We start from the raw sequence: 26,950 nt of genomic DNA, 5'->3' as shown, positions 1-26,950 counted from the left end.
GTCACACAGGAGATTGGTCACCCTTGGTCACTCCAAAACAGGAATCAGCATCTCCTTTGACCTTGCCTCTTTCCTCTCCTATTCAAGCCACTGACCTGGCCTGGCAAACGGGCAAGGGAATTTCTCTGTGGTTTTATGCACTCCCAGGAGAACTGCATAGCCAAGTGACAGCCCCCAGGTGCCACCCCAAAGCACTGGTTGGGTGACACCGCTTCTCTAGGCTGTGGCCAGGGCTCTCGGGGCATCCACCGCTCAGCTGGAGTCTGGCTTGCAGCCTAACACCATGGATGGAAGTCAGCCTGGCTCCCCGCAGGCACACTGCCTGTGTGGCCGGTGGCACGGAGCAGGGCAGTGCAGGAGGAGGAGGGAGAGCTGTGCGTGTAGGAAACCACATCTGGACTGGCCGTGGGGTGCTGAGCACACGCACGTGTCAGCTGCCGTGTGCTGAGGCCATTACAGGGAACCAGAGCCTTTGGCTTTGCTTCTCCGCTGCAATTTCTTACTGATGGCTCAGGGCTGATTCTGCCGGGAGCTGAGCTCCGGCCGGACGAGCGGGAGGCACAGGACCTCCTCCATTCCCCACCGGCCTTGCCTGCCCGTGCAACGCTATTGCTGTCGGCATGCCAGCTTGGCTACAGGGCTGTGTGTACCCAGATCAGTGGGAGCTTTCTGCCTCTGCCCTTCTGCCTGCCCTTGGGACTGCAAGAGAGGCTTGGAGATCGCCTGCAGGCAAGGACACCATCCCTGCGTGTCTGCTTACCTGCTGTGGCATCACCAAGAGCTGAGGAGAGCTGGGCCAGGCAGGAGACGTGGCTGGAGATGCTGTTCCCTTGCCTGGAGCACAGAAGATCCTCTCAAGGGCAGTCTGGGGGCAACAGATGTGACCTGATGGTTCCAAGTCTCGTGGGACCAGTTTTGCAAGGGTGCCGGGTACGATGGCAGCATGTGGGTGCCAGAGGGATGCATCTCCGCATCCATCCCTGGAAAGAATGGCCACACTGGGAACCTGCCAGGGCATGGTCCTGCTCCCAGTCTGGGACTCCTGTTAGCCACTGCCGTGCTTGTCCGAGTGATGCTGCTGGGAAGGGAGATGCTGACCTGCCACCCAGCCGGTAGTTGGAGCAAGGCAGAGGGACGTGGTCCAGGCTGTGTGCAGAGAGGGGCCTGAAGGGCTGCGGTTAAGGCAGGGCTGAAAAAGCCAATCTGAAAATCCCCCAGGGAGGGAATGCTCAGAAGGGGAGGGTGTCCCAGCCCCAAGACTGCCAAGAGCCTCCCATAAGAGCAGCCATGCACTGGAGAATGGCTTCAAGCCCTTGTTAGGGAAGGGGAAAGTCCCATCTTGACAGGTCCCGTGTTCATTCATGATATGCATTTCTAAACTGGCCTTGCAAATGCAGAGGTGTGAGCTGGGGGTTGGGGCTGTTCTTGCAGGTTGAAGGAGAAATGGACTACAAAGCCAAGGCCCTTGCAGGTCTCCTGGCAGCCACCTGCGTCTTCAGCATCATTGCCCTCATTCTGAGCGTCGTAAATGTGAAGGATGTGTTTCTGCCTCCCAGCACCAAGGTAGGGTCCTTGGGAGGAGCGCAGCTGCCCGCTCTCGCTTGGGTGCTGGCTGCCCCTTGGTACAGGATTGACCCCAGGTTTCAGGCAGGCCGTGCTGTTTGTCACCGAGATGGGGACAAACTCCCGCGCAGGCTGGCGTGCCAGGCGGGCCTGGCAGAGTTTGGTCACTGTGACTGGCCCTACAGCACATACAGTCTTTTCATGGCAGAACACTGCCAGCTCAAAGGGCTTGCGATGGAGCCTTGTCCCCGACACAGCTGGTGACCGCAACGCCACAGGGCTTTCCCTGCTCTGGTGATACTCTTCGTTTGGCCACTCGAGGTTCCCCTGCCCACCAGGAGCTCTGCTGGCTCTCCTGGAGCTCCGCTTGCTCTGCGGCGGGTGAAGCTGGCCTGCGCTCCCCGACACCCCGTGTCCCCTCTGCCTCCCCCAGTACGGTCTGGTGTTTGACGCCGGCTCCACGCACACGGCTCTCTACATCTACCGGTGGCCCGCGGACAAGGAGAACGGCACCGGCATCGTCTCCCAGGTGGAGGCCTGCACTGCGTCTGGTGAGTGTGCTGGGACGTGCTTGTCCCTCTCCCCCGCCCCTGCTCAGCTGGGGGACGCTGGGGCTGGCCGGCCCCGCTGCTTGCCAGGGTGGCTGTCCTGCGGCGCCAAGGCGAGTCGGCTGGTTCATGCCAGGCATGGTGAATGGTAAATGCCCCAAAGGGCGTTTATTTATTGGGCATTTATAAATATGCAAAGGGGCATTTATTCCTACTGCAAAGGTGCTGTCCGGCTTTGGCACAAGGACTGGTCTCGCTGGAGGAAAGGACCAGGCTAGCGAGGGGAGGTAGGGTCAGCTAAATGGTACATGGAGCTGGGCTGGGACTGGCAAAGGCCACCAGGCCAGGGCAGAGGTGCCTGGACAGGGGTGAGAGGGCTCAGAGCTCACCTCGACCTCCAATCCAGGCTCTGCGGCATGGCAGTTACTGGTTAACTGCGAACATCTGGCAGAGGGCAAAGTGTAACAGAGAGGGCGTATAGGCTAACGGCAAAAATGGTATGCAATGCCTGGGGGAAGGTAAATAGTGATATTCCACCCCAGAGCCTGTCCTTGCCCACCGCAGGACCACGCTGGGTGCTCAGATGCAGTGCCAGCCTCTAAAAATAGGAAGTCAAGCAAGCTGTGCAGAGGGCACCTCTGCATGTGCGTTATCAGCCCGCCCTGCAAGACAAAGGAGAGCCTGCCCCTTCCCCAGGGAAATAAGGAACTGCTTTGTTTGCCGACCGAGTCCTGCAGGTCTGGCTGGCCACGTTCGGGCAGTTTGGCCTCCCTGGCATTAAGCATGTGCTCAGCATCACAAGACGCGCGCTGCAGCCCTCCCCCTCCATGCAGAGCGGGAGCTCACTGCCTGCTCCCACAGCGTGCCGTGGCCATAGCGCGTGCTGCCTCCAGGCAGAGCAGCTCTGAGCGCTGCCCCGCCAGGGACACCCTTGGCAAGGGCACGACTAGCCCGGGAACGTGGGGAAAAACCCCTGGGGGCTTTCTGGGTGGACGTGTCCCCTGCTGCCGTGTCCCTCCTGGGTGGCACTGAGCTTGCTCCATCATGGGGTGCTCTCTTGCAGGACCCGGCATCTCCAGCTACGCAGACGACCCGGCTGGGGCTGGAGCCAGCCTGAAGCCCTGCCTGGACAGGGCCATGAAGATCGTCCCGGCAGAGCAGCAGCGGGAGACCCCCACCTACCTGGGGGCCACAGCGGGCATGCGGCTGCTGAGGTACGGGCACCGCCCGGAGCCGCGCACCTCGGGCCCCTTCCCCACCATGCGTTTCTGCATAGCAGCCGGTGCAGGGGGCTGGGACGGGCTGGGGGCACAGGGGCTGCGGGCACGGGGGGCTGCAGCCCGGGCAGGCCGTGGTGATGGGCAGAGCATCCACGTCTGCAGTCCGCCGGGGTGTCCAAGAGAGCCGCTTGCCGTGCCCACGGGGGAACCCCCCAGCCGGCTGCAGCAGCAGCCTGGCAGCAGCCCCAGAGGGGGATGAACCTCCTTTGCCAGACTGGCATTAACCTTCCCGCATGCAGAGGCAGAGCCCGCAGGCAGCATTTTTAGGGAGACTCCTTGTCTCCCTAAAATGCACCAGTTGCATTTTGCACCAGTTGAGGGGTTTGGCAGCTTGCAGGAGCCAGCCCACCGGCAGGGCAGCGATGGCTGGGGATGTGCCCCGTCTCTGAGCGGCCCCGCTCCTTTGCAGAAGGCAGCAGCCTCTTGCTGTTAGTCCTGCTCCGAAAGCTCCCCAGCCATTGCCTCCTCCACCGCGCGGTATTTATCTCCTTCCCTGGGCAGGGAGCAGAACAGCACCAAGGCCGAGCAGGTCTTTGCCGAGGTTGCCAAGGCCATTGGCGAGTACCCTGTGGACTTCCGCGGAGCTCAGATCCTCACGGGGAACGAGGAGGGCTCCTTTGGCTGGATCACTGTCAACTACCTGCTGGAGACCCTCGTCAAGGTGTGGGCTGGGGGAGTGGGCAGAGGGGGGCAAGCAGTGTATGAGTGTATGAGGGGGGCAAGCAGCCCTGTCTGAGCTACACCCAGGTTTCTTTCTTTATTGCCAGAGGAGAGAAAAATGTAGTTTTAGGGCACTAGTCACCCAAATAAATGTAGCCTGTGGCTGTGAACTGCAGATTCAACTCCACTGATGTGATTAACAGAATCAAGGGTCTTTGTGTCCAGCTCAGCCTGGCCCTGTGCTCTCCACTTACATATGGGTAGATTTTGGTATCACAGGGATGCAGCAATATCAGACCCCAGATGAACGCGTTACTCTTTCCCTCCTCAAAGTCTCTGGATCCCAGCTGATGTGCAGCAGCCAAGGAGCCAGACCTTAGTGCTACATGGAGGTCTATGTGGGTCAAGGAGGATGTAGGCAGGAAGGGGTTAAACAGGGAGACAGGACGTGGAAGGTCCTTCAGGGGCTTCTCAGCCCCCAAAACCTTGAGGGAAGAGACAGGGACTGTGACTTCCTCCAGTTCAGACTAACACTTGCTGTCTTATGGGGCCAGTTTTCCTTTGCAGAGAAATGGGAACATCCACGGGACACTGAGGTTCTGGGAGCTCTGGACCTTGGAGGTGCCTCGACACAGATAACCTTCCAGCCTGGAGTCACCATTGAGGACAAGAACACCTCTGTCTTCTTCAGGCTGTATGGCACCGACTACTCACTCTATACCCACAGCTACCTCTGCTATGGGCGGACGCAGGCCTTGAAGATGCTGCTGGCAGCTCTCCATCAGGTACCGCAGCCACTGGTCGCCAGGATCTGCCTGACCATTTTCCATTGCCATAAAAGATGCCTTCCAGAAATTTTGGCCATGCCTGTGGAAAAAGCGTTAGGGAATTGGGAATTTTCACAAATCCAAAAACCTGGGAGAGGCTTAGATTTTATCTACTGAACCAAAAAATTTTCTCATTTGGGTGGTTAAGGTGGTGGTGGCTCCCTGCCAGGGCTCCCTTCTTCCCAGATGTTGACACATAATGCCATTTTTTATCATTGCCCAAGCCCAGTTGTGTCCTTAGGTTCTTCCCTGTCCTCATTCACTCACCCTTCCTCAAGTTCTGCCCAGAGAGAGGATTCCCAACATCCTCTCCTGCACACCGCTCCACCACTAACCAGTGTCCTCCGGCCTCACCTCAGACAGAGCAGACAGCCCAGCGATGTGGGAGATGGAGATGCTTGGGGAGTGTGTAGGTGGGATGCGTCTTTGGTCCTTTCTGGGCTAGGGCCTGCAAGATGCAGTGGGGACAGAACGACTGCCAAGAGCAACACGCTCTCCATGCAGGCAGGGAGCACGCGCTGCCCTCGGGAGCAGGTTGCCATCCCCGCGGGGAGGGACAGGCTGGCAGTGGCATTGTCTCTCCAGCATGGCTCAGTGGTGGGGCCGACAGCAGGACCGGCAAAAGCTGTGGGCAGGTTAGTCACGCAAAGGATGGATCCTGCTTCTTCTCAAACCCTCCAAGGGTCTAGATCCTGCTTTTTGGGAATGTCTAAGCACAGGATAGGCTGTGGGGTAGGGTCTCACTGGCATCCCAGGCCAAGCCCTGCTAATGGCTCCCGCTCTCTCCAGGGCAGCCCATCTTCCCAGCAGATACCGCATCCCTGCTACCCCAAGGGATACCAGGAGAATGTCACCACGGCAGACCTCTACAACAGTCCCTGTGTCCGTGCACCGAGCACACCCAGCCCTGCACGGGTCCTCACGGTGACGGGGACGGGGGATCCGACGGCGTGCAGCACCGCTGTCCAGAAACTCTTCAACTTCAGCTGTGGGGCCAACAGGACGTGCGGGTTCAACGGGGTTTATCAGCCACCCGTGCGGGGACAGTTCTTCGTAAGGAGCCTCCGTCCCCGTGGCTGTGGTGGGGGAGGACAGAGTGTGGGAGTCTCCTCTGCTACTGGTTGTGGGGAGGGAGGGGCCCTAGAGCTGGTCCCATCTGCAAACCTCTTCTCCTATGCTGGGAGGTGGCTTCTGCCTCCTGCGATGTCCCCAGCCGTTCCTGAGGGAAATGGGAAGACCCTGTCCCAAGGAGCAAGTCTGAGGTAGCTCAGAGTGCAAGCAGCAGCCCCATGGCTTGTCCACCAGCTCCAAGACCTTCTAGTAGACCATCAAGTAGGTGCTGGATGCAGAACCCTGGGAATTCCATGGGACTCTGTCCCCAGGCAAGAGGGGCCCCTGGGTCTTTTTTTTGGGTGAGGAAGGAGATGCAGCTTTTACCATCTCCCCTTATCCCCTAGGCCTTCGCTGGGTTCTACTACACCTTCCACTTCCTGAACCTGACCGGCCAGCAGTCTCTAAGTGATGTCACATCCATGGTCCAGTCCTTCTGCAAGAAGAACTGGACAGAGGTGAGAGCCCTATGAAGGGCAGCAAGGAGCCCCTGCGCTTGTCCCATCCCAAATCTCTGTCCAGGAAGCACATGCCCTGCTGTTCCCTGGACCAGGGACGGTTTCTGAGCATGTTTCATTCCCTGTTGCACCGTGTCCCCCGATGGCCCCACAGTTGGTGAAGAGCTTCCCACAGGAGAAGAAGTACCTACACACGTACTGCTCCGTGGCGATTTACATCTTGGCGCTGCTGCTCGATGGCTACAAGTTCAATGAGCGCACATGGAGCAGCATCCACTTCAGCCGGCAGGTAAACACTCTGCGGGGCGGTGGGAGCGGGCAGGCAGCTGCAGCCGCATCCTTGCCCTGGCCTGAAGACACGTTCAGGAGCAGCATCACCGGAATCCCCTGTACCAGAAATGTGTCCCCATCTCATGGCTGCTACCCAGTGATCCCAGCACAGCTTCACTCTTACCTGCCCCCAAACCTCTGATGCCAGCTTGTTTCTCACTTACTCTGGTGTGAACTTAAGCTAATTTTAAGGGGCTCAGAGATGTGCAGAGCAGGATTTGGCCACTTTGGTCTCTGATGTTAGGCAGAATTGACTTGAGCATCAGAGAGGTGATGGCGGCCCCATGACCCATTTGAACCAGAATATGACCAAATTTAAAGGATCATGGGGGAGGAGGAAAGCTCAGCTCCAAAACCATGTGCAGGTCACAGAGGCACATGTGGAGCAGAGCAGTCATCCACATTCAGCTGCCCTTTAGCCCTTGGGAAGGGGGGAGAGGAAAGCTCTCTGTGCAACTGGTGCTGGTAAGATCAGGTTCACTACAGCCAGGTCCACATGTGAAATCACAGCTGGGGCAGCCCATGGCAGAGGTGCCCGTCAGTCCCTTGCACCAAAGCTGCCTGTGCCTGGGAGAAGGCACTTTTGGATGATCTCTGCTCTCTCACCTCAGGCAGCAAACACGGACATCGGCTGGACGCTGGGCTTCATGCTGAACCTCACCAACATGATCCCCACCGAGGCCCTGGAACACGTCAAGGGGCACCAGCCCAGTCTGTGGGCAGGTGCTGTCTCCTTCATTGTGCTGGCCATAGTGGCAGGCCTGGTGGCCGTTTTCCTCCAGTGTTTCTGGAAAACCAAGTAGCTCCCAGCTTTAGAGGCATCCTGCCCACTAAACCGGGCAGGGAAGTGGTGCAAAAGAAGGTGGAAGGGGGAGAAGAATGAGGGCATTAGACTCATCTCCATTGGTCAGGAGGTCTAATTGGGTCATTTCTGTAAAGATGTCGAAGTTGACAAAGATGTCTTGAGCTCCCTAAGTACCTCCAAGAGGAAAAGACTCCTTTAATCTGGCTAACAAAAGCTGACTGAGACTTGGTGGCTAGATGAAGCCAGATAAATTCAAACTAGAAATAAAATCCTTTTTGTTTTTCAAATACAACAGTCACTAACCAGCCTAGCACAGTTTCCTTGGCACTTCCAGTCCTGCTGGGCTGCTCTCCTGACAGCCGTGGGAGGCAATCGGTGATGGCAAGCAGTGGTGGCCACCTAAACTCTGAGGAGAGGGGTGACCTTATCTGTATCTTGCCTGTGCAAGATATGCAAGATTTCTGTAGTATGTGACAGAATATCTTCCCAAAGACACTGTCAGCTGTCTTTAAAAATATTTACTGGCATATCTCAGCAGAAAAATACAAGTGGAAGTTGATTTAAGAGCTGCCAGCTCTGGCTCAGGGTTTATTTTATATTCATGTTACATAGCCCAGCTTTGTCAGACACCAAATCCATAGCAGGTTCCAGCTCCAGGCACTTAAGTGTTTTATTTAGATCAGCAGAGCCCAGCACAGCTCAGCTGCAAGAACCGGACAGTCATTTCAGTCCTTCGAGCTCCAGCCAGCAACCCAGCACCGCACTGCCCAGCCAGCCCTCTCCCCAGCCCCTCCAAGGCTCTGCCAAAGCCCAGGGCCGGTCTGAGCAGGGGTGTTTCCACAACTACCTCTCCTCTGTGCTGCAAGACCCCTGCCCAGACAGCATGAAGCAGTAACATCCAGGCAGGACTTCAGAGCTTAAGAAAAGAACCAAAGGCATCTGGGCCGAGAAACGCTCAGAGCCCTTTGGCTCTGGCAGATCCATGGGGTATTTGCTGTGGAAGATGATACATGGTGGTCCTAACCCAAGGTGTTATCCCATACACCCCACTGCAAACTGGTTACAAAAGCCTTCCGAAAGAGCGGCATCTCTCTGTCTGGTGGAGATCAGGATATGTGGCCCAAGGGCCTGGGGAACTGGGCTCTGCCTCCTGCTCACAGACAGCCATCCTTGGCTTCATTCAAGTGAGGCTCAGCCTTCCCAGCCTGAACTTGAGCAACAAGGGAGAGGGGGTGAAGACCTCCATCCAGAGGAACCTCTTCCCACCCAGTGGTCTGAGCCCCTGAGCTCTGAGTTCCCACACGGGCATTTCCCATAGCCAAACACCAGATCCCTCCCCCTTCTCTCTGCCTTGCACAGGCACATCTTTGGCAGCGTAAGCACAGAGGTAAAAATGCCGTGTCTGGGAACAGGCTGTAGAAAATGCTGTCAGACTGCTGGAACTGACCCCGTGGGATCTGTGAGTGGGGGACATCTCCTGTCCAGGTTCAGCAGAGCTCCTGGCTGTGCTGGCTGTGGCCCGAATGAGCTGGGACTGGTGGCTCCCAGCCCTGGGAGACAGTGCAGTCGGGCAGGAAAAGGCTCCTGTTCGCTATAGGAAGGCAGCACCACAACTGGTCTGGGTTGCAAAGCATTTGGGGAAGATGCCAGTCTTGCCATTGCAGCGTCCTTCAAGCCAGTCCTCATTCACTGGGAAAACATAAAGGAGCAGGATGAGCCCTGGCCCATATGAGTGGGGTTAGCACGAGTTTTCATGGCTGGAATTTAGCTCTGGGCAAAACCCAGCGCAAGCCTGTACCTCCTGAGAGTGTGAGCCTGAGACAGCACTGGAGAAGCCATCTATTCCCCGGTCCCTCCCTGCAGCAGACTCCAAAAGCCTGCCCCAGTACAGCCTGCAGACAAGACTGGAGAGCTACCTTCAGAGAGAATATCCAGCACGTCTCCCTTGCTGAACTCCAGGTCCCCCGGTCCCTGCGCAAGGTAAGAGTGCTGAGCCAGCATCCGGTAGAGGACGGGTCTGCCCGAGTGGGAGTCCGAGTCCTACAGGAGAAAGTCAGCACGGAGGTTGCAAGGCAAAGCAGAGATTTGAGTCCAGCACAGCAGAGAAGCTTGTCACAGCCCACGTACCTGGCAGCAGAGCGTCAGCCTGCCATCTGTCAGCTGCTGCCACATCTTCCCTAGATCCTCCTCTCCCGAAACTGTACCCAGTTCTTTGCCATCTGAATGCCTGTAGCTGCAAGGGTTCATTAACACGGCTCAAATCATCTCACTTAAAGCCAAACTTTGAGACAAGCCTAGCCCTCTAACATCTTCAACCTTCAATGTCCCCTTTGTAAGCCCAGCTCTGAGCTTGTCACCCTGCACAATGACACGGGGCCACCCTGCATGCTCAGTGGGCAGAAGCGACACTGTCAGGGAGTGACACCGTCACCTCCTCACACACTTACCTGAGGGGAAGATCCTAAACTCTCCTGACTACACTGTGTGCCCCCAGGGATGTCACAGTCAGGGAGACCTCACCCCAGGACCAATTCCCAGATTGCTCTGCATTGATCCTAGTGTATCTCAAAGGAGCTGAGCGGGAGAAAATCCAATATACAGCAGCTGCATCTGCACAGAGTTTTTCCTTCTGTTCCCCCATTTCTTGACCATGGTACAGTTTCCTGGGCAAGACCCTTTGGGCCTCCAAAGCCCACGGAGCACACGCTGTTCTCAAAACCAAAAGCCATGGTAAGGTTAGCCCTGCAAGGAAGGTTGCGTGCTCGCATCTTTGCTGAATCTCTGCTAGAGTGCTTTGACCCCAATTAAACATTCCCAGGAGACCAGACGTAGGTCTGTATCCTCAGGGGAATGGCTGCTGCCACCCTGCCACACACACTCATGCACCGAGAGTGCCGGAGGGCCCGGCTGTGCTGCAGCATACCTCAGCTTCCCTCGCTCTGCCTGCTGGCCAAACCGCTCCCTCAGCAGAGCCCGCAGGTCCAGCAGAGACGGCACCTCGCCTGCCCTCACCACCACGGTGCACTCACAACACGCTCTCAGCACAACAGGTCTGTCCGTGCTGGACGAAGCTTCTCCAGGGGTCGCCGGGATCTGCCGAGAGATGTGGCACCGTGGGCAGTCTGGTTATTCAGGACACTCATAACGAGAGAGGTGACACAGCACAACCCCTCGTCTCGGTGGTACCACCTAACGGTAGTGCAGCATCAAAACGCAGATCTGAATTTCAGAGGGGGAACTACAAATTCAAAGCCTGAGATCAAGTGTTCCTCCCATGACCAGGAAGCCCGTTTCTGGGTCCAATCGCACAGGTACCTCCCAAGCCCAAACATGTATGAGCAGGGCCCCAATTCCTCCGGCCAGCTGGAGAGGTGCAGCCAAGTGCCCATGTTCTGCTGCCTTCTGTCTGAAGGACAGCTGCCAAAAACATTACTCCAAAAGCCCTACAAAGAGGAGTGGCAAAGACAAAGGGAGCAGAGCTGATCTGCAGCTGGCACTGCCGGAGAGGTGCTGTCCCCAAGTGGGCACAGGAGAGATTCCAGCTCCATCACACACAGTGGTTGGTAATGACGCGGAGGTGCATCAGAGGACGTCATCCCAGAAGAACGCAAACACGAATGCATTGTGGTACCCAGACTGACAGGGACAGAAAATGCCACACAGGAGGAGGGGGAAAGGGACAGCAGGTAGGTCAAAGACAGCGCTTCCTTGCAAAATGGGCTGTAAAGCGCGTGCCTGAGAACAGTGCTGCATCTGGGGCTCTTGGCTCCTCGGAGGGTGCAAAAGGGCACTGCCCTGGTAAGCCTCAACCTTGGGCTGCCTCACAAAATTATATGGTCACAAACTTGGGAGTGGCTGAGGAAAGACCACATGGGAGCCTCTCTTTATAATGGGACAATGGGCAAAGGAAGAGTTTTTTCCAGTGATTTTGGGCCAGCTCAGGAATTTTGGAGGATCTGGCCAGGAATCTTGCACTGTTCACAGCCTTGATCTCTTGAGGCTGTGCCAGCTTTGGCTTGTGAAACACCTTACCTTGAAGTCCATTTGGGCACCAGCATCATTTGCAGAGGCATTTTCTCCCCCAGGAGATTCTGCAGAACAAAACACGAGCAGAGGAACAGCACCTGCAGTCAGCAGAGGCCTCTGGCAGCTCTTCGGCAACCCGCTAGCACACAGGCAGCCACGGCTGCAGTGGGCAACCAGCTTCCCCACGCACCCATAAAGCAGGGGTGTTTGGGCACAGCTTCACGTAACACCCACTGAGGTCCCTGGCCCAGGGGACTACCTGGCTTCTGCTTCACATGGAGTCGGCTGGGAGGCACCTGGGCAGGAGGGAGGGGAATCCCATTGCTGATCTTCTGCAACAGAACAACATCAGAAAGGAGTGAGCAGAAGACACCGGAGACTGGGCAAGGCTGGTGTGCGCGACCGAGGCTGCAGTCAGTTATAAATTTCTGGGTGTAACCCCAGAGAGAGCCCCAGGGAGAGCAGCTCATTAACAGGCTGGATGAGGTGGAGCACTCAGGCTCTCAATGGCCTCCGCAGCTCTTGTGGATAGCAGGGGTGATGAGAGGTTTGGTGGGACGCTTCCTTGGCCTCCTGCCCCTTGCTGGGTTGGTGCTGGAGCAGAGGGAGGCCGCTCACACTGCGCTGAGGGCTTTCCCCACCATCTGCTGGCTCACCTGGGAACCTGGGCTGGTTCACAGTGAGACATCCATGGAGCAAATGCCCAAGTATGTGCTATGGCCAGGGATTCATTTGGGGGGCGGGGGGGGGGGAGAGGGGAGGGAAATCATAGGAACTTCAGAACAACCATGTGCTTCAGAAAATCTCTCACAGGAAACAGGGGTCTGAGTTGCACCTTTCCACACTGGGTTCAGATAGAAAATCATTTGGATCATGTGTGGATACGCCTGTGGTGGAGATGGGAGATGAAGGAGGTTTTCCTAAGTCAAAGGTAAGGGTTTAGAGCTTAGGCGCATGGCCTCAAAGCAAAAAGCGGTGCCTGTGTAAGATATTACTATCCCACTGCAGGAGATTAACCTGCTCTCGCTCTGCTGGTGAACCAGAACATATGAGCACTCTTCACCCGCTTCTGCGCTACATCTAGTGGCTGCAGACGTCACAGGAGCAGGCTGGACAAACACATGCCTCAAGCCCTCAAACTCGTCATTGTGTTCCGGTGGCTCAACAAGTTACAGTGGGTCAGGAGAGCTGTGGCAGCTGCTCATCTTTGTGTGCTCCATCAGCCCAAAGGAAATAAGAGACACCACCACCTAGATCAGCCTGTGAAGCAAGCCATTGTGGCTTGGATATGTGTCCAAGCCCCCAGATTTTGCTGTAAAGAGATCTGATGTACAGAAAAAAAATAAGCATTTTTCCTGCTCTTAACTCTTCTGTTGTTCCAGTTCAAGAGCACTTGGTCTTCACTGAAGGTGTCTGAGCTGAAACACTCCCATGTTTCTCTTAAACAGTTGTTCTATCCTGTGATAATCTTACAAACAGATGTCCCAAATGTATTTCTTGGTTCCTTCCTCACCCCTGCTTGCAAAGTTCTCAGCTCACCCATTTATCCATCCTTGAGGCAGGCTCCAGGAGAGAGCTCGGTATGCGCAGCTTCTGCAGGACACAAAGCAGAGCAGGGTGAGACAGGAGCTGCTGCTGTGGCAGACGCGGCCCCAGCCCACCCAGCCCCATCTTCTGTTAGCCCCACTCTGCACTGCCTCTGCCGTTGCAGAACACCGCTGCCTGCTCACCCTACTGCAACACGAATGTGCCCATGGAGGGCCCAGGGCTGGGTATGGTAGCCCACGTGGTTTGTGCTCAGAAATTGCGGAACAAAATCCAAGGGTCCTTTTGCCTCTTTTTCTGCTGAAAGCAGTGGTGCTAACTGCGTGGCTGTGATGTAATGGACCAAACACCCACCAAGCCCAACACCCTGCTCCTAAAACAGATCCTTAGGAAGAGAGCAGCAAGGATGTCGAGGGATACCCGTCCAGCAGCATTTCTGTGTCTTCTGACAATCGCTGCTATAGAGCTATTAATTTCAACTGATCATTGTGAGTAATTATGCTTCCCCCCCCTCCCCAGTGTCTATTATTTTACTTTTTTTGACTTTTAATTTCATCTGACACTTCACTGAGCAGTCAACCAGCACATTCAAATACTTCTGTAGTTGTTCACTGTTAGCTCCAGATGCTTCAGGCTACGCTGAACGGTTTGATTGTCTGTCATTGAACACGGTCACCTTAAGAAGCACTATATCACTACCCCTATTACTATATCACTTAGGGATATGCTAAATGCTTAGGTCACAGCAGATTCTTTGTGGGCACATCCTTTCTTTAAAAAAAAGAAAGAAAGAAAAACCTGGCCATTTATGCCCACCCTTTATTTCTATATTTTAACCTGTTATCAGTCCTCAGAGCACTGCCTCTCTTGCTCAAACAGCTCACTGGTTTTTTAGTGGTCTTGTGAAGAATCTTTTGACTTTTTTTGGAAATATAGGCAGATAATACATTCACTGGCTCAACCTAATCCAGGCATGTACTGGCTCTTTCAAAGAACTTCAGTAGACATGTGAGAAATGGCTTCTGTCAACAAAAGATTTTCCATGTTGTCATATTTATCTGTTTCTATTCAATCTGTTTACACTATAGTTCCCTAGTCTGCAGACAGATGTCAGATTTGCTGGGCTTTAATTCCTTAGGTCTTCTCTGGAGCACTTTATAAAACCTGCCTGCAGAGCTGAAACCCTCCCAAAACCAAAGTTAATTTAACAGAGGCACTACACACTAGGTAAGGACTGACCTGCCTCCTCAGCTCCGTTAGAGCTCTCAGGTTACAAATACTGCTCTAAATGGTGATCCTTGGTGAGGTCTGTTATCCTACATGATGCCACAATAGGATCCTGTATGGTGGAGAGCACAAGTGCCCAAAAAGATGCCCTTGTGGAGCTACAGAGGTGAATGGCAGAAGCTGGTGGGAGCCAAGTGTCAGAGAAGCCTATGGTTAGCACCTGGTCTGTGGAAATGAGCTCCTGAACTCATCCTCTGCTCTGCAGTGCTACAGGTGGGTCCCCAAGGAATGTGCTCAGAGGGCTGCAGCAAGCTCCTGTTCACAGGCAGGGCTGTGGTCTCTGCTGGTGGGGATGGGCTGGAAAGCCCACCCATTCTCCGTACCTGTCCATCGTGTATGGCTGTAGCCCAGCCATCTGCTCCTCTCGTCAGCACAAAGACCAAACTGCTGGCTTTCACTGCCAACTTCTCCGAGTCCTCAGGGTAATAATGGGACAAAACTCGATAGTAGCCTGACTCATTGTCTCTGGAAAGAAAGAATGAGAGCACCTTCACTAACCCTGGAGCTCTGGTGCTGGATGGCTTTGATTCAGAACACCGCACCGATCCAAATGGGCACTTGCCAAAAGTTTCAGGTGTTGGGAAGTTATTTCCATCGCTACTCTTTGGTCCAACTGGGAACAAAAGGAGCTTGGAAAACACTGATTTCCCAAATGCAACTGCCCCATTTTCATTATACTAATAAACATCCTCCATATCCAAAACCCTGTTGAACTCAGCCCTGAAGTACTGTTGGTACAATATCACCAAAACAAATGACTTTCATGTTTTTTGAACCAGGGCTGATTTTGGCTCAACGCAGCATGGCTGGGAGTGAGTATTTGGAGGCCTTGTCCTGGGAACTAGGATGGGACAGCTGAGCATCCTCTGCCATGGACCTGGGCAGGTCCCACAACCTCTCTCTGTTTCCATTCCCCAGCCATGGCATGATCCATGCCTGTCTCCCAAGATTATTGAATCAACTCCTCCAAACTGCCCTGAGATTCTTGCATGAGAGGTGCTACTGAACTGCAGTGTCTTTTGCAGCCTCACAAGCCTTTGCACATTTGTCATTCACTCCACCCTTGGTGAGAAGTGGGTGTGGATCCCACACAGTCTTTAGACAAAGACATCAGAGAACAAAACATGACCTTCTGAACGGAAACGGTGAGAGAAGAGTTAGACCGGAGCAGAACTGAACACTTACCGCAGAGCATCAACACTGGGTTCATAAAAGCCCTGTTTCTGTGGGGGGAACAACAGCATCTATTTATAACAGTACCTTATTTACATCACATAACTTACAACAGTGCCGCCTTATTTACTGTCCCTCTCAATACCACACTGTGGTATTTTGTCTTTACTTTTGATCACATTTGTCACACCACAGCACCCAGAGAGAATTCTGCTGCTCCACACCTTACCAGGATGTACCTTCTATTTCTCCCCCTCCGTCTTTATCCCATCAGGAGGCAAGTAACAAAATCTTTTCCCCTACCTTTAGTTCTAAGAAACTCATATTACAGTGCAAGCCAGCCATGCTTATGCTGACAAATTTACTAAAGTGCTGGGGAAACACGTGTTGAGCACAGCAAAGTCTCCACTGCTGTTTTGACATGGCGAAGAGACAAAATGCATCTTCAAAGGGCTGGAGACGCACATTGCTGAGTTCCTTCCAGCCAATGCTGAAGCCCACCTGGCTTTGAAAGACCCTGTGGATCTAGTCTGATATTGCACTGATTTTTCAATAATATGTTCTTACCCTGATGGTGTTAGGATCTGAGGCCCTACCTGGAGCTCCATGACAGCTCCATTCCTCCTTTCACAGATATGTCCTGCTCACCTGAAGCCTGAGAGGCTCGAAGCCAATGTACTCATCGTTGGGAATGATGGATGAGATCACCTGTTGGAGGACAAAGTAATGACTGAATCCAAGCTGGATGAAGAGGCTCTCAAACTTTATGCAAGGTCATCTACTCAGACCCATTTCCTTCTGACACCCTAAAGTCAGACATAAAGTAGAGCCACGCATATAGTGGAAAAAGCAGAGCTGGATTCCCAAAACAGCTTCAACTGTTGTTGTCCCTGTGTTTTTAGTCTTTCCAAGGTTTCTTTAAAAGTACGTGAATTAATTACTTTCCCTTCCCTTCATTCATGTCAGGGCTCTCTGGCCTGTGGCACTTTTGCTGACTGCACTGGTCACAGAAGGGATCAGAGAAATTCTCTGCTGACTTGTGTTAAAGGACGTGACAAAGCGTTTGTCTCCCAAGTGCCTGCCTGTCCCACCGGGAATGCAGCAGTGAGTAGGAGTGCGCTAGAGGAACGTGCTCCTCTTGAAAATGTCGTTGCCAGCAAAAGGGCAACCATACGGTTCCCTAAGTACATGCTCAGCTTTTTCAGAGTTTAAAGCGACCAAGATTGGGAAGGTTTTTTTAGCACCAAAGTGCAGTTTTGATAGAAGAGGTGGCAATTCTTACAAATTTCGACTTCTTTGTCCCAGATGCCTTGACCGGCTGCAAGCCCTGACAGTCCTGCTCTTGGGTCTCCACCAGTGGAGCGGCCAACAGTAACGCTCTCTGGAGATGTCAGAACGTGGGATTTTAATCTGCTTGCTGTTAACCTTAATGATCACATGCCTGTTACCTTGGGTTTACCCAGGAAATCTTTTGAATCCAGCTGTTCAACTTCCTTCTTTCGTGGTCTGAAAAATTCCCCAAGAGGAACCTGCATGGGCTCTAAAAACAGACGGTCCTAGGGCAGGGAAAGCAGATAAGGGAAAAGACATCAGTTAATATTAAATGAAATATAACAGCAGTGAAAAGCAAGTATAGCTTCCCTATGTGTGCAAGATCAGCTCCAGGAAGACATTGGGGCAAAAATTATGGCTGTGAACTTGAAAAAGGTCACTCAGGTTTAACAAGTACGTGCAAACTAAGAGCTCAGCAGCCACTACCCAGTGTTGAATCAAAGACTGATTCTTTTGGCATGGGAAGGGAGGGTAGTGGTTTATTGAACAAATCTCTAAGCAGTTTTTCTGTTTGACTTCAAACGTTTTTTTTCTCCTCTGTTCAACCACTGAGTAGCATGCTAATAGCAAATATAAACAATAATAATACACTAATGTAAAGCACAAACATGATGCTAGAAGAGATGATCAGATTAAAAAAAAAAGTGATCATCCCTTAGAAAGGATAGAAATAAGATAAGGAAGTATGGAGGTAGCAAAACAATGAACTCTCCAGGAAAAGTAAATCAGAAATCTGCAAGTTGTTCCTGGTCATAAAGAGTCTAACAAGAAACTACTATTTAGAACCAACCCTGGAAACTTTTATGCTCTACTTAAGCTCTACATGTGATTGTCATTAATATCTGAGCTTCCACCAATTTGTCAGTGAGGCCAAAGGGACTCAAAAAAGTCAGCCAGCATCGTGAAAAGGAAGACCCTCGAAATCTGCACTTGTAGGGGTTCTGCACTTAAACACTGCATAAGGCAGCTTGTTTTACAGTACAAGTTCGAATAGAACTAAGCTCCTGACCAGCAGCGACCAGAAAGTAAACTCCCCAACCTGAGAGGTTATCCCATAATTCTCCATTATGGTGTTTCTGTGCTATGAATCACCTGGGGGTGATGGAGTTACGTGATTAGCTGAAGCACTAGCTTGGTAGAGCATCACATGCAAATGGCTTAGACTCTGTTACCAGGTCACCAAGCAGGTGGGTAGACAGGAAAACCCAAACATACAACAACTAGCACCTTCTTATCTCCTATTTCTTAACTTAAGCCCGATGCACATGCCCAGGAACTCATAGAGGTGGTCTTACCTGCACCCGTTCAAGGGCCAGGTCCAGGATTGCTGTTCTTCCTTCAGGTCTCCATACAACAGCCTTATCTAGGGTGACTCTGGCCTCCTGCCACTGCTGCAGCCGGCACTGTGCTGCTGCAGTGCTGTACAGCACCTGGAGCAGGCAAGGAGGGAGCAGAACTCAGAGGGCTGAGACTGAGCAGACACTCAACAGGACGTACTGAACTCAGCCAAGAAACAGGGTCCAGGCACTGAAACACCACACATACAGCAGCAGCACCAATCTACTCCTCACTGCCCACAGGAAAGGCACTCTGAGCAGCACAGCTAAAAAAGCTTCATAATCAGAGTGGAAAGAGATAAAAGCTGTACCTCCAGACTAGTTCCTGGGTGTGCTAGAGCTGCTCCAGGCAAGGAGAGGCATGGGGAACACCAGATGAAGACTCTGGTACCACACAAGTTTTAATCTTATCCTTCCTGCACCTGAAAGGCCACTAAGGATTTTCTTGGCAAGTTGCATGGGTTTCTTTCTGTATGCAACTAGGTAATATTTTTTGCTGTGTAGAGTAATTCCGACTCCCTTTCGCTGCAAAATAACTGAAACTATTTTACATTGTAGTGGGCTGTGAATGTGCAAATTGTCAGCTGTAGCTTGTTACCCTTTAGCAGCATGTAAGTATGTTCAGTAGTGAAGTGGCAAAGTGTGGGAGTATTACAGACTGGGTGTTGGGAAGCCTTGATCTATATGCTGAATTAAGAGTGGGAGATCTCTTCTTGACACTGGCCAACAGTCAGTATATGGAAAAGCTGCTGGCCTACAAGACAGAAGCGTGGCCTAACAGACTCACTGTCAAATATGTTGCCATCTTATATGATAGGGTTATCAGCTTGTAAATTGCTTCATGGTATCTGGATGCAAGCAGCGCTTGGGACAGAGGTGCAGCTAATAGGATGCTTTTCCTTCACGCCTTAATCATGGCAGTAGAAGACTGCTGTTTGGGGGGTGGTGGGCAATGGCCATCCTGAACATCTACAGGAACTGCAGAGATGCTCCCTCTTGGAGAGGCAAGGCAGCAGTTCCCACTCAGCTCAGAAGTGCTATAGCCTTGCAAGAGGCAAATATTTCTGGATTTTCAAACCATACAGCACATCTCCTCCCCTTGAGAAGATCAGATGCAGCATGAGAGGCTATGCAAGGGGAAAGCTGATGGCACAGTTCTGCAGGAGGATTATGTTTGTGTATTTTGAAAAATGAGCTGCAGATAGATGTAAGGGTGAGATACAGTCGAATCAGGATGCAGATCCTGAGTCCGAAGTGCCAGCACAGTAAGCACACGTGTCCTGGCAATGCCTAGAGCATGTGGAGTGAGGGCCTGTGTGTTCACACCAGAAAGGGCACTCCTGCAGCCCTGCACCTTTCAAAGGGAACCTATTGTTTCTAAGTGTGTGTGAGCTCAGAGAAGGCAGTGCTGTGGCACCGAAACTGTTAAAAACAATCAGGTTTGGGTAGTATCACAGATGTCAAGGATAGCTTCTTCCTGCCAGGTATAAGGTGCATGAAAATGGACCGAGACTGAAGGACGGGTTTCTGGGCATGCTTGACTTGAGTTACACAATGACTCCTCTTGCGGAAGTAAAGAATTAAATACTCTTTCCTGTATCTGCTTTTCAGTCTGCATGGGTGGACTCAGGACAGAAGACAAAATGAACCCTCGCAATACAGTTTCTAGGAGTCTTTTACATTCCAAATATTACAAATATTTACAATCAATTCAGACGGATCTTTTTTGAACAGGAAGTGGCAGGTTGACTCCATGTAACAGTGTAAGAGCTGCAGAGTCAAGTGTCACAGAAGCAAAACGCAGCTTGCAGCCCCGCGTGTAAGGTAAAACACAGAGGTAATGTTAAGACCAGTTGCTACAGTTGGAAAGACAGGCTTTCATACACATAAGTTTCTTAGAGTCTTCATTATGGACCAATTTTGCTCCCATCTGTCTATACTTCAACCTATTTCAGCTTTTAGAGCTGAGGAGTTCACAAAACTTATATGCATATTTACATGCAGGTAAGCGTAAATATTACATGCATAGATGAGCTAAAAAACCCCAATGTACAAATTCCTGTGCATCTGCTCTGAACAGTTCTACTTTTCAAACTGCATAATTTGCTAAACTCTTCAGAGATGACATTGTTTTATGACTTTCACGATTAAGTTCCTTTTAAAAAAAAGTGCAAGCAAAAAATTTTTACTCTTCTAATGTCCTGTCTTGAAAAGCTCTTGGGTTACTAATGCCTACTGCTGAACACCTGATGAATGCCCCCAACAGAAGGGAAGGACTGCTGAGGACAGGTTGACTCTTACCTCCCATGCATAGAGTATGTGCCTCAGCCCCAGCTGCTTGTAATCGATGAAGGGATTTTTTCTTAGATGACTGAAGGCCGTATGATAGTCAGAGAGAGCTTCTTCGTACCTACAATGCAGAGGTGACAGGAGGAAGTGAGACTAAAAAAACTAAAGACTCTAAGAAGTTCAAAAATCAAGCTAGCAAAAAAAGGTAATCTTCTCTGTAGCCTGGATGAGCAGAGCTGCACCAGAGACATTTGTCATCTTGTGACCACGGAAAATTCCCTGTCCTCTCCTTGTTGGTAGTTAGAACAAAATGAACATGGTGTGTCTGGGATTATCTGCACAGTTTTACAGATTGGGATGAACAGTGGGTTTTGATACCTGAAATAGTCACAGTTCCAAGGAGGAGAAAATGTAAAGAACAGAGATTAACAAATGCTGTGAGCTCCTTGCCCAGCTTGCTGCTGGCAGTTTTGTCCCAGCAGATGTCTCGGGAGAAGCGAGGGCTGGGAAACCCCTGCTGATGATGAGTGTACATGCATGGTGAGAGCACTGTGAGCAGAAATTTAGAGAAACTCTAAGGATGAGGGAATTAGTCTGAATTTACACCAGCTATGCGAGTGAAATCAAAACAGGTTCCCACTGAGGCTGCAGGTGGTGAAACGATGGGTCCAGGAAGGGCTATGCAGCGGTCACCCGACCAAGAGCCAGCGAGCACGGCCAAGAGAAGGTGCCCAGGTGGATGTGGGTGGGTGGGATGAGGGAAGGAGCCATGGGGTGCTGGTGGCCATCACCTCCTCTGGTGGGGGGCAGGTCTGCCAGCTGTGCTGCCCCTGACCTGCTGCACAGCGTGCGTGCTTGGGGCAGGCTTGCTCTGCTTCTGCCAGCTGTGGCACAGCGCTGGGAGCAGAGCGGATCAGCTCCAGCGTACCGGCCAGGGCTCCACCATCCCTGACTGCAGCTCTGCTGGCAGAGGCACAGAGCATGTAGCTGCTTGACAGGCTGTCTGTGAGTGCAGAACCGCTTACTTCAACTCCCTCCCAGAAAAAAGGATAGTCATTTTGTGGAAATTAAGGTCTGGAAAATATGGGGAAAATAACAGGAAAGAGAATAACTGAACTTTGGGGGTAAGAAAGGACCTGTAGAATCCTCCACCCACCTCTGTGAGCAGGATGTCACTGCAGTTTAACCCTGGAAACAATTCGTAATCAATCCTATGACACTAGTGGAGCAATCCCAACATTACATCAGTGAGATTGAGATCAAGCCCACAAAATCTGCTGTCAGCAGAGAGTGAGAGTCAGACATTGTGGGCAGACTGCATTTTTAGGAAGGCCAGACTCACGTGTACCATGTGAAGATACACCAAGCAGCACAATTACATTTTTTTCATTACCAAAGAAAATCTGAATGGCAATATAACCTCCTGGCAGCCCTGCCTACAGGACCAGCTTCTTTCTCTGTGTGTATGGGACAGTAATGTCATATATTAGCCACCCCTGGGGCCCCAGAGTTGTGCAGCTCATATCTTCTCAGTCTTATCAGAGATAAGACTTGCTGACCTGTGACACGGTTTACAAGCCCAAACTGGACCTTATGAACTGCTTAAGATTGCTGGAAGAAGTGAATTTTAGAATCATAGAATCATTTAGGTTTAGGAATAAAGTATGACTAAAAGGAGAAAAATGAAGACTGAAATGGACATGTGCTTCACTCACATTTCCAGCTGCAGACGGACAAACCCTCTCTGGAAGAAGCCAACAGCTAGGGAGTTGTCCTTCTCAATGGTTTTGTCAAATGCCTAAGGAGAAAAACACAGACACATCCCAAGGATCAGTTAGGATCTCTCCTGTCAACGCCTGGGTGTATGCACCCAGCCAGCCACGTCCAGGCTGCACTTGCACTGGCCACAGAAGCCGTCTCTGGGCTCATGACCAGCTCCTCTGGACTGACAAGCGTGGGGCTGCGATCCGGGCTGAGGGGCAGGAGACAGCTCCAAGTCATCTTTCAGGTCTTGGCTCTGTATGAGCTGAGCTTCAGGTTTTTATCCTTCCTTGGGAAAACAGACTGGACATAACAAATGACATATGTTTGCCGTCCAGCATCTTGTAATGAGAAAACCGTGTTGCCTGGAGCAGAGTTTGCCCTGACAGTGGGAGCAGCGGGACCAGAGCAAACAGGGAAGGCTGTCTGAAGCAGCCTACGGTGATGAGCATGTGAAGGGGTGCACGGGAGAAAGCTGAAGAGCTTCACACTGCACCTACAAGTCAATATTTCTGGTCCAGTTTCCCAGCTAAATACAGGCCAGTATTAGTAAAGCTGGTAGCAGCTCGGGGCTGATGGTTCAAAGTAACACTGGGCTAGGAAAACCGTCTTAACGTCTTCCTGAGAAAGCTAGGAGGTGTGCTCCTTCGCTTATCATTGCAAAGAGACGGTAGGTAGATAACGAACCAAGCCTGAAACCCCGGGCTTTCCTGGTACTGCCTAGACAGGGATAGCGCTGCAGGGGTGAAAATATGTTGCAGGAGGTCAGGGAGTGACCGCGCCTCTCGGCGAGGTGGTGGCTGGCTTCTCCCGCAGCTCCGACAGCACACCTCACTTTAAGTCTGCTTCACTGTGCTACAAAAGAGAAATAATGAACACCCAACCGCTGACCTACAGGGAAGCATAGCCGAGCTGCTCCCCAGTCGACGCCCATTCATCAGGGCTAAAAAGAGGCTCTTGGGCACCGCTGAGCTGTGCTCGCTGTTGTCCCCTACAGCAATTGCCCTGCCCAGGGCTCCACGGCTGTGCCCCGGCCCCGCCGGCACAGCCTGAGCTCTTCTTGCTGCTAATTAATAAACAGCTTAAATGCCTCTCCCGGCTGGGCAGCCGCCAGCCAGCCGGCCGCGCAGCCGTGCTAGGTGCCGTAATGAAGAGGCTGTTCCTCAAGGCGCTTGCCGGCCCGTGCGGGCGCAGGCAGCTGCTCTCCCGGCCCCAAGGGCTGCGGTTTCCCAGCGTACCGGTTTCTCGCCGGCGGCCTCGGCCGCTCGCGCGGGGCTGTCGGGGGACAGGCGGCCGCGTGCTCTGCCTCCCTCCGCGCTCGCGCCCTCGGCTGGCCGTGCGGGATGCGCCTCGCTGGCTCTTCGCTCGTCCGGGCGCCAGCCCCTCAAAAACGGAAAGGGGGAAGCCGTGCCGCCCGTCCCGGTGCCCCCCCCCGCCCCTCCCCGTGGGCTCCCCACGGCCGCCGCCGCCGCCCCCCCCGCTCACCCGCAGGGCCTCCTCGGGCCTGCCCGCCAGCAGGTGCACGCAGCCCGTGTTGAAACAGATGCGGGACGGCGGCTCCGGGATGGCGGCGAAGGCGTCCAGGGCGGCCTCCCAGTCCCCGCCGTCGGCCGCCAGCACGCCCTGGTGCCAGCGCCTCACCAGCTCCCGGTAGGCCATGGCCCGCCGCTCCCCGGGCTGCGCCGGCCTCCCGGCCGGGGCCTCACCGGCCGGGGCCTCACCTGCCGGGCGGGCGGGCGCGGCCCCTGGGCGGGGAACGGGCGGACCAGGGAGTCCGGCCGCCTCCGCCGCTCCCTCCTTCCTCGGCCGGCCTCGGCTCTGCCGGGCGGGGAAGCCACCCGCGGCCCGCCCGTGCCAGGGCCCCGCGGCGCCCCACCGGGTACCGAGCCCGGAGGAAGGCGGGCGGGGGCACCCGGCGCGTCGGGGGGCGAGAGGCGAGGCCGGGGCCATGAACCGAGCGGGAGCTGAGGCGGTGCTGGCTCGCTGGCAGCGAAGGGCAACTGAACCACCACCAGAAGAAAGCCCCCGGCAGCGCAGCGAGCGGCCCGGACTGGCACAGCCCGTAACGCTGGTTTGGGGGTATTTTTAGTTAAAAAGTTATTCTCACGGCCACATGGCAGTGCGCGTTAACTACAGTCAGTACGGTAAGCGCACGGCCGCCGCCGCGCTCTGGTAAATACGGTAAACCCCTCCTGCTCCGGACTCCGCCCCCTCGCTGAGGCGCCGCCGGGCCGGCCCCGCCCCTCGGGGCTCGCGGCGTTGCTACGGGCGACACCGCCCCCTGCAGGCGCTGTGCATCGGTGCCCCGGGAAAAGAGGGCCGATGGGGGCGCGGGGCTGAGCACGGGAGGTTCCGGGAGGGTTTGCCGCAGGGAGCGGAGGAGCGGACGCAACGGGGAACTTTTAGAGCGACGGACGCTGGAGTTCCCGTCGCCGCTTCCGGGTTGGCGCCAGGTGAGTGGCAGGAGCCGGCGGCCGCACCGGGGCAGCTCCGGGCCGGGCTTGCGGCTCCGCGGAGGCCCACGGCGGCTCACGGCCGCTCACAGCCGCGCCGGGGCCGCGCCGCCGCTAGGCCCAGTTCCCCGCGCAGCCCCAGGGTGGGGGGAAGCGCGGCCCGGCCCTGTGCGGAGGAGCCCGGCGCGGCGCAGCGGACTTCGAGCCTCGGAAGCCCGAGAGGAGGGGCGGGCGGCGGCGGCGGGGCCGCTGCGGGTGTACGCGCTCCGCAGCCGAAATAAAGCCATGAAGCGTCTCTCGGCCTCTCTGGGTGGCGCCTCCCGGCCGAGCTGCGCGCGGGGCGCCGATACGGTAGCGGGGGGATGCGCACCCGCCGGTGTTTACGGCAGCCCCCGCGCTACCGTGGCCGGGAGGCTCGGGGCGGCCGCGGCGGGGGCGGCTCTGGGGTGGCTGCGGGCCACAGCCCGATGCCGGCCTTTGAAACGGCCGCCGGGCCCCGGCGTGGGGCTTCGGCCGGGGGCGCTGCCGCCCGCCTTCCCTCAGGCCGCGGGGTCCCGCCTGAGGTAGGGCCCTGAGGGAAGGCGGGAGCCGGCCGGCGCCGGGCTGCTGCTGCCCGCCGCGGGGCCCGGCCCTGAGGGGCCGCCCGCGGCCCGTGGCACCGGCCGGGGGTGTGTGGCGGCCGGCCCGGAGCCGGGCGGCTGGCGCTGGAGGCGGCGCGGCGGGATCCTCGTCCGGCGGGGGAGGCGCTGAGGGGGAGCGGGGGCAGCCCGGGCCGCGGGGGCGGCGGTGCCCGAGTCCGCCGGGTGAAGAGGTGGGGAAGGAGTGCTAAACCCCTGTGTGCGGGCGGGAGGACGGCCAGCGCGAGCCGCAGGCTCGTAGTTACAAGTAATTACATACTCGACAGGCTTCGCCCGGTTACCGTGCGTAATTACATGGCTTGCGGGTAATCGGAGCGAATTAATTACAAGTTACCAATGGAAGCCAAAGGAATCTATGGCAGTCCTGTTACAGGCAACGGTAGAAGTGTTGTGTTTCCAAACAGCTTGGTTTTAAACCAATTGGTTGAGCTCCCTGTCACTGATTTTAAACGTTTTGGAAAATGGGGGAGAAAAATTCAGTGGCATTGGAAGTACTATGAATATTGTCCACACGTGTGGAAAGGTTAAATGTCTTTTAGGAAAACAAAAAAAGTAAGTTTGTTAACCTGATATCAGTAGCAGGAATAAAATAAAATGAGCAGCTAAAACTTTGTAAATAATTAGATACTAGAGATATGACGAATGTAGAGATTAAAGGCTAAACGACGTATGCTCGAAAAAGAGACCCTTCCCTCCCCCTGACAAACCTGGTATTCCTTCTTGAGAGGGGATTTCAAGATCTGGTTTAGTCAAGTTGGTGTAGTTAGTATCATATACGTGAATTTCTCTGAGGAATTTGACTCTAGTGTGACCTGACAATTTAATTAAACACTGCCATTGTTTAATGGCAGCAAGGCAAAATTTAAGAATGACCTTAGGAACAAATCATGCGTCTTGATCGTTAGTTGGAAAACATAAATGAGTGGGTTATTTCCAGTCTGCTTCTCCACTTACCAATTCTTTGTTCAAATACTAATACTCGCTTAAATTATCCAAAATAAGGTTTATAACCTTTGCTGTTAAAGTTTACTGATGGCAGACAGGCGAGATGATCGGTGACAAGGCGTTGCTGCTGCAGCCTGGTCTGACCTTCCTGGTTAGATGGTTCCATGTGGGAGAAGGATTGTAATATAATGAAAAAGACTGTGTAAAGCCTAGGAACGATGATAGCTTCCTACCACAAGCACAGAGGTGGCAGAGAGTGACTTGCAGGATTTAGTTGCATCAGTGACGCAATTTGAACTTCACTGTTGTGCGATTTGATTGTTGGTTTTTTCTTTTTTTAAAGAGAATCAAATTGGAGCGATCATATGTGTGCACCTGGTGTTGTTAAACGGGCTACTAGAACATAAGCTCCAGTTACAGTAGCTCTCAAGTAAGATATGAAAATACTGGAAGAGGAGGCCACAAAAATGCTCTGGGTCTGGAAAACAAGCCATGTAACGGACTTAATGAACTCAGTTTATTCAGGCACATCCAAGAGAAGAGGGTTAAGTGACTCAGCCACTCTGTGGAAATCCATGTCTAT

At 53.7% G+C, this 26,950-nt stretch overlaps 3 protein-coding genes across 14 annotated transcripts in view; 2 read left to right on the top strand and 1 right to left on the bottom strand.

Annotated features, from left to right (window-relative positions):
- Nucleotides 1-1,443: 1,443 nt before the first annotated feature.
- Nucleotides 1,444-7,579, top strand: ENTPD8 (ectonucleoside triphosphate diphosphohydrolase 8). Its single transcript, XM_075519627.1, has 9 exons — nt 1,444-1,563; nt 1,997-2,114; nt 3,175-3,325; nt 3,893-4,052; nt 4,606-4,836; nt 5,668-5,931; nt 6,336-6,446; nt 6,601-6,735; nt 7,388-7,579. Exons 1-9 carry the CDS (start codon nt 1,444-1,446, stop codon nt 7,577-7,579), a joined length of 1,482 nt encoding a protein of 493 aa, XP_075375742.1.
- A 589-nt stretch (nt 7,580-8,168) lies between these two features.
- Nucleotides 8,169-25,888, bottom strand: NOXA1 (NADPH oxidase activator 1). 2 transcript variants are annotated; one of them, XM_075519661.1, is made up of 15 exons: nt 25,678-25,888; nt 22,286-22,368; nt 20,583-20,691; nt 18,240-18,374; nt 17,061-17,168; nt 16,261-16,320; nt 15,625-15,662; nt 14,763-14,904; nt 13,147-13,200; nt 11,867-11,939; nt 11,614-11,672; nt 10,505-10,674; nt 9,709-9,814; nt 9,498-9,621; nt 8,169-9,270 (listed from the first exon to the last, which is right to left on the bottom strand). In XM_075519661.1, coding segments are annotated over exons 2-15 (1,278 nt in total). In that variant the 5' UTR covers nt 22,288-22,368; nt 25,678-25,888; the 3' UTR covers nt 8,169-9,172. The 2 variants fall into 2 exon arrangements, with proteins under 2 accessions (XP_075375776.1, XP_075375777.1); XM_075519662.1 differs by lacking the exon at nt 25,678-25,888 and adding an exon at nt 23,817-24,085.
- Nucleotides 24,652-26,950, top strand: part of EXD3 (exonuclease 3'-5' domain containing 3) — a 295,945-nt gene continuing 293,646 nt past the window's right edge. For 9 of the 11 annotated variants that reach the window (XM_075519656.1, XM_075519655.1, XM_075519660.1 and 6 more), the window contains exon 1: nt 24,652-24,784. The gene's annotated coding sequence lies outside the window, so the exon portion shown is untranslated. Of the gene's footprint in view, nt 24,785-25,079; nt 25,136-25,173; nt 25,348-26,950 lie in introns of those variants that run through there. The other 2 variants (XM_075519650.1, XM_075519649.1) reach the window with 2 other exon arrangements.

Source organism: Mycteria americana, chromosome 17 (assembly GCF_035582795.1).
Source record: "Mycteria americana isolate JAX WOST 10 ecotype Jacksonville Zoo and Gardens chromosome 17, USCA_MyAme_1.0, whole genome shotgun sequence".
Classification (NCBI taxonomy): domain Eukaryota; kingdom Metazoa; phylum Chordata; class Aves; order Ciconiiformes; family Ciconiidae; genus Mycteria; species Mycteria americana.
This window is presented reverse-complemented; position numbering and strand designations above follow the sequence as displayed.